Genomic DNA, 6675 nt, shown 5'->3' on the forward strand with positions numbered 1-6675 from the left:
GGTAATAGGGAGACTGTCTCAAAAAAAAAAAAGAAAAGAAAAAAAAAAAGAAAGAAAGAAATTGGGATGTGTGAGTTCTCCAACTTTGCAAACATTTTCGTTTAACTTCAATATTAATTTGGGGTACTTGGTATTATCTCCATTTTACAGATGAAGAAACTAAGGCTTAGAGAAGTTTAGCTTCCCCAGCGATACAAAATTTGATGGCTGCCCCAGGATTCATACTCAGATCTACAAAAATCCACAATACTCCTATAATCTTATCTCAATCTACCTTCCAGATTTAATTTATACTAATCCCCAAAGGTACCTTCAAATATCTCATAGGCTTTTCTGCCTCCAAACTTCCCGTCCTGTTGCTCCTTCCATCTTGAGTGCCCTGTGCTCTGTTTCATAAAATTCCCACTCAGAATATTTTCACTGTCATTTAACAAAATGATCTCTTTTCACTCTATTTCCTTAGCACCAGAAGCCTCTCTCATGTTTCTTACTCCATATTATACCTTGCAATAAAGGTATCTCCATATACATATTATTTCCCTTCCTAAGAATAAACACCATGTCTCATTCACCTTTCAATCTCCCCAAAGCCAAAATACTGTACCTGTAGCATGACAGGTACTGTTTTGAATGAACATATGAAATTCTAAAATTATCCCTATTAGAGTGGGCAACAGAGTGTGTATGTGTGTTGGGGTGATGGGCTGTATGTGTGCAAGAGACAGTCATGGCAAGATTGTAGGAATGAATACCTAGGAAATGTCCTAATCCTGACAGTATGATAAGAAAAGGATGACACTGGCTGGGCATGGTATCTCATGCCTGTAATCCTAATATTCTGGGAGGCTAAGGTGGGAGGACTGCTTGAGCCCAGGAGTTTGAGATCAGCCTGGGCAACACAAGGAGGCCCTGTCTCTAGAAAAAACAAAAAGTTAGCTGGGCGTGGTGGTATGCACCTGTAAGTCCCAACTACTTGAGAGAATGAAATAGAAGGATCGCTTGAGCCCAGGAGTCTGAGGCTGCAACGAGCTATGATAATGCCACTGCACTCCAGCCTTGGTGACAGAGCAAGACTCTGTCTCCAGAAAAAAAAAAAAAGAAAAAGAAAAGAAAAAAAGAAATGAAAAAGAAAAGGATGACATGAGGCAAATGTGTGACAGACTGGCAGACCCAGAGAACTGATGCTAATTACTCTGTTGGCAAGAGAGAAACTTCCAGTCTTGAGGTGTTATGTGCAGATGAGTAATACTTGCCAGTGAACAGGAAATAAAACAAGTGACTTAAGAAGCCCCAAACTGAGTTTATTGGGGTATAGAATGGGGGATAAAAAGTAACTCCAGTATATTCAGGTAAAGTCTGATATAGCTTGGGATATCTCAAATACAACACCAGGGCTACTCTAGGGTCAAAAGTCCCCAAGAGAAAACAGGAAAATTAGACATTGCTCTCAAAAAAGCCAGAAAACAGGACAGTATACCAATGCTTACAACCTCATCCATGTTCCCAGTGACTTCCCTGACTTGTCCATTCTTGTACCACTTGAAGTCATCAACATCTTTCCATTTTTTAGCCCAAATTACTGGGTGAGAAGAAAGTCTTTTTCAGAAGAATAAGGTGGTTCTCATTCTTCTCCTCAGTGCCATCTGGTTCCAGTCAAAAGGTAAACTTCCTCACAAAGGCAAGTGTTAGGAACTATAAGCTCTGGAAAGACTAACATCAGGGCCTCTTCCCATCCACTAAAACTAATTTCCCATCTCTAAAAGCTACTGTGGCTAAACTCTTAGAAACCGGTTACATTGGCTGGGCATGGTGGCTCATGCCTGTAATTCCAGAACTTTGGGAGGTCGAGGCAGGCAGATCACCTGAGGTCAAGGGTTTGATACGAGCCTGGTCAACATGGCGAAACTCTGTCTCTACTAAAAATACAAAAATTAGCCAGGTGTGGTGGTGCGCACCTGTAATCCCAGCTACTAGGGAGGCTGAGGCAGGAGAACCGCTTGAACCCAGGAGGTGGAGGCTGCAGTGAGCCGAGATCGCGCCACTGCATTCTAGCCTAGGCAACAGAGCAAGACTCCATCTCAAAAAAAGAAAGAAACCAATTACGTTATACAGAAACTCTCACTCAGCTTAGAATTTTTACCCAAACAGTGAATGAGGTTTAGAATATAGTGTTTTTCAAAGTTTGCAAGAATTTGGCATTAGCAGGGTAATTTCATCACAACCTCCCCATTTTCCAGATGTCCAGTCATGATCTATTTAAATCCCACCATCCACTTTCTCTTCTAATTGACTATTATCCAGCTGACAGGAGCTTCCAAGAAACATAATATAATATGCACTGCAGTATACTGGCTGCTTGTTGGGATTGGAATAGACCTGTTCAGGTTTGAGAGACATGAAAGGATTAGCCCCATAGGCAGTGATGTGTGTATCCAGTTCCACCAGAATCTGCAAAGAGGATACCAACTCCTGATGACTGTAGAAGAGAGAGAAGAAAAATTACTGATTGTGACAGAGATAAAGAAAAAATTGCCCAAGAGCCCGACATTTCTGTAATCACCAATCCCCCAAATTGCCTAAAGGCTGGACTAGGCAAGGGCTATCCTTCCCTCCCAAATGTCTCATTAGATACTCAATTAACTAGCAAAGGACTGTTTCAAGGGGATGAAATAGTCATATGCGGAAAAGATGAACATCCTCACCAGAAGGTAGATGAGCAAGAGGGGGCAAAATGAGCTCATCTATATAAAGAGAGATGTAAAGTCAGGGAAGTATCACAAATAGGAAGAGGTCAAAACCTGTAAACAGTAATCAGTGTAGGAATCTTATAGTCACGAAGTAGCAGCAGGGTGGGCAGCCAAGCCTCCATCAAGTCTGGGGAGGAATGGAAACCTGTGGAACAAAAATGAAAATGAGAATAGGGAAAGACTAAAGCAGACCCTAAGAGCAAGATATTTCTTTGACTGTGAGCACCCCACTCCTCACCTTGCTTATCCCCAATCATCATCATCATCATCATCATCATCTACTCCAAGTTCTTCGATGAAAAATTCTGAACCCAAGTGTAGTACATATTGCAAATCATCAAGAAAAGCTGTCATCATATTGTGTTTAATGAGACCAAACGAATGGGATTCCAAAGACAGAAGATACAAGATTCAGGATGGAAAATTCTCAGGGAAGCCACCCTCTATTCCCCTGAACCAATGAGTCTTACCTGGATGGAATGCCGCCACCAAATCTGGATGGTTTGTCTGCCCAGTCTCTACTTGCTCCTCCCAGAAGTCATGATAGAGGCCCCTGTGGGCACTAAGCTGAATTGTGCCAGGTTCCAGGGGTGAAGTTGAGGTGCTCTGTGAAAAGCCATTAGCCACGTCTACACCCACCATGACCACACGGAGTCCAAGGTGCCCAGGAAACATGTGGCCAAGTTCATCATAGTCCCCAGGGCGAGTAAGAAATGTCTCCACATGGGAAGCACCAACCACATGCACTGTGCTTCCCCCAATCCTCCTAACATCTATCTCCAAGGCCCTAAGTCCTAGGCCCAGAGTCAAGGGCCGTGACAGGACATCTGTCAGCAGCCGCTTCAAAGATCCCTGCAGGACATCTGGGTCTGGCCTTGGCCGTCCTACACTGGCCCATAAGGTGGTCATGGCATGACTGACTAGCATAGCATCCAGTGTAGCATCTAGGTGTAACCCCTTCATAGAAAACCAGGAGTCCCAGTCCTGTACAGCTTCAGGTGGCCATGGCCAAGGTCCTGAGGGTAGGACAAAATCACCTGTAGGAAAGAAGAAATAAGAAGTAACCTAATGCTTTCCTGGCTTCAAAATTTGCCCCTCACTAATGATCAATATTCCCTCCATGTTCACTCTGCCAACCTGTGAGCAGGGGTGCCCCATCCTTTGCCCCACTTCCTCATTTTTTCGTAACAATATGATTTTGTATTTTCCTTTAAATACAATCAACTATGACCATTACAGCAGAGTTCCTCAACACCACCACTCCACCTGTGACCAGAAGCCATTCCATGAGACGGTCCACGGCCACAAGACGAAGCTCTTGACAAACCCTCCTGTGTGCGGGCCAGTCTGACCTCTGGCACTCCAGACCACAGTAATAGACATTTCTGCACCTGAGAGAATGAGAGAGAAATAATTCTTATACTATAAATGTGATTGGGGTTATCTGAGGAAAGGAACTGATATTCCTGCACCTAGGATGGTGAATAAGTAAGGAAGGGAGAGGAATGACAGCTGATGCACCAATTTTGGGGACTACATTTGGCAGACAAGGCAGGAGGGATTGGGAATATAATTATTCTGCCAGACAGAGTGATACCTTACTCTCTCTTTTTTTTTTTTTTCTCTGCCGCCCAGGCTGGAGTGCAGTGGCCGGGTCTCAGCTCGCTGCAAGCTCCGCCTCCTGGGTTTACGCCATTCTCCTGCCTCAGCCTCCCAAGCAGCTGGGACTACAGGCGCCCGCCACGACGCCCGGCTAGTTTTTTTTTGTATTTTTTAGTAGAGACGGGGTTTCACCATGTTAGCCAGGATGGATACCTTACTCTCTATCTGGAACTTTTTATATCACTTTTAGAAAAAACACCACAAGTTTGCAGCTGTCCTCTCTTAACAGGTATGGTTCAACCCCCACCTCCCCAGAACAAATGCAGTCTTACTCCTTGAGTACTTGAGAGAGAGAGAGAGAGGACTGTATTATGGTTTCTTGTCTCACTTCCCAATAACACCAAAAATAAGCAGGGTTAGAACACTGTTCTAATCTCTGTAACCTGGATGACAAAAAATGAGGACCTAAGCCTTAGGTTATTTTGAAAACTTTCAGATCTTTCCTCTTGGAATGAGGTTGTAGTACAGGAACCTCTGCCTCCTGGGTTCGAGCAATTCTTCCACCTCAGCCTTTTAAGTAGCTGAGACTACAGGTGTGTGCCCCCACACCGGGCTAATTTTTTGTATTTTTAGTAGAGACAGGGTTTTGCCATGTTGGCCAGGCTGGCCTCATGTGATCTACCTGCCTTGGCCTCCCAAAGTGCTGGGATTACAGGCATGAATGTCCGGCTAGTACAGGATCATTTCTTAATGTCTCCCAATTAGCACCCCCAGAAGTTACCTCTTACAGTGCCGGAGAACCTTGGAGTCTGAAAGGCCACTAGGGAGTACTCTACAGTGAGCACAGAATCGAAATGTGTCCTCCATCCTCTGGAACATTTCTTGAGGACATCGAAATCCAAAGCCTGATACAGGGGTACCCCCATCTACCACCAACCTGCAGAGACAGCATGGAGAAGGAAGGCAGTGGGCAAAGGAGTATCTCCAAAATCTCTCATGCCCCCCATCTTGTCTCCTACACATTTCCACTTACTCCTACGTCTCTCACTGCCATCATTTTTCACTTAAGTGAATATTTCTTCTTTTATAATAATACAGTAACTGGCAAAAGTCAGGATGAGAAAATAGCTTATTGCAAATACTTCATATTCCCCAAACTGTACTCCCTTCTCCACCTTCTGAAATTTACTTCTACCAGACACAATATATCCCTCTTCCATAGAGCTGGTCACTCACTTGTATTCTTCATAGCTTTTCATGTTCAGCTTTTGAAGGATCAGCTGCGATAGGCCAGGAACATTATCATCCAAGGAGAAGAAGCCAAGTGTGTCAATGCTAGGGCCCGGTTTTGAGGGGGTCAGAGGCATAGGGGTCACAATTGTGGTTGGGGTCATGATGATGGGAGCCACTGATGAGGGAGGTTTCCTGTGCCTTCGTCGCCGGGACCGTGGAGCCATGGCCTGTCCAGTGATACGTGGAGACTATATGCAGAACAGACATGGAATAGAATTTTACAAGCTGGACACATGTGAAGTGTTTTCATATGCTTGACCTTTCACTTCTCATTCAAGTCTCTCAGACCCAGGTTATCAGTAAGATTTATTCAGTATTTACTGGTTATTGATCACCATAGACAGCTGTGAAAAATAGAGAAAAAAAGAGTTTGTTGTTGTTTTTTGAGATAGAGTCTCGTTCTGTCACCCAGGCTGGAGTGCAGCAGCGCAATCTCAGCTCACTCCTCCACCCAGCCTCCAGTGTAGCTGGGACTATGGGCAGGCGCCACCATACCTGGCTAATTTTTGTATTTTTTAGTAGAGATGGGGTTTCACCATGTTGGTGAGGCTGGTCTCAAACTCCTGACCTCAGGTGATCCACCCACCTTGGCCTCCCAAAGTGCCAGGATTACAGTCTTGAGCCACTGCGCCCAGCTGAGAAGAAACAATTTTATATGAATATAATTTATACATATTAAGTCCCATTTTATATATATAGGTGTGTGTGTATATGTATATACATATGTATATGTGTATATATACGTATGTGTATGTGTGTGTGTGTGTGTGTGTGTGTGTGTGTATATATATATGTAAGTAAATGCATAAAAAAAATTTGACAGGGCCCATAGAAAACTGGTAACAGCCAGGTGTGGTGGCTCACACCTGTAATCCCAGTACTTTGGGAGGCCGAGGCAGGCAGATCACCTGAGGTCAGGAGTTCAAGACCAGCCTGGCCAACATGGTGAAACCCCGTCTGTACTAAAAATACAAAAACTTAGGTGGGTCTGGTGGTGGGTGCCTGTAATCCCAGCTACTTGGGAGGCTGAGGC

General features: G+C 44.3%; 1 protein-coding gene across 1 annotated transcript; it reads right to left on the reverse strand.

The window, feature by feature from the left end:
- Positions 1–1280: 1280 nt before the first annotated feature.
- MSS51 (MSS51 mitochondrial translational activator) lies at positions 1281–5806 on the reverse strand. The gene is made up of 6 exons (XM_011928070.1): positions 5586–5806; positions 5131–5286; positions 4014–4138; positions 3218–3784; positions 2799–2892; positions 1281–2476 (listed from the first exon to the last, which is right to left on the reverse strand). The coding sequence occupies exons 1-6, from the start codon at positions 5804–5806 to the stop codon at positions 2257–2259; spliced, it is 1383 nt and encodes a 460-aa protein (XP_011783460.1). The 3' UTR covers positions 1281–2256.
- Positions 5807–6675: the final 869 nt, after the last annotated feature.

The sequence above is a fragment of the Colobus angolensis genome, unplaced genomic scaffold (genome assembly GCF_000951035.1).
Source record: "Colobus angolensis palliatus isolate OR3802 unplaced genomic scaffold, Cang.pa_1.0 Scaffold12, whole genome shotgun sequence".
Classification (NCBI taxonomy): Eukaryota; Metazoa; Chordata; class Mammalia; order Primates; family Cercopithecidae; genus Colobus; species Colobus angolensis.

Coding starts and splice junctions, on each gene's coding strand:
- MSS51 (XM_011928070.1), bottom strand. CDS start 5,806: ATGGCTCCACGGTCCCGGCGACGAAGGCACAGGAAACCTCCCTCATCA. Junction 5,287..5,585: donor AAAAGCTATGAAGAATACAA/GTGAGTGACCAG, acceptor CTGTCTCTGCAG/GTTGGTGGTAGATGGGGGTA. Junction 4,139..5,130: donor GTTCTCCGGCACTGTAAGAG/GTAACTTCTGGG, acceptor TCATTCTCTCAG/GTGCAGAAATGTCTATTACT.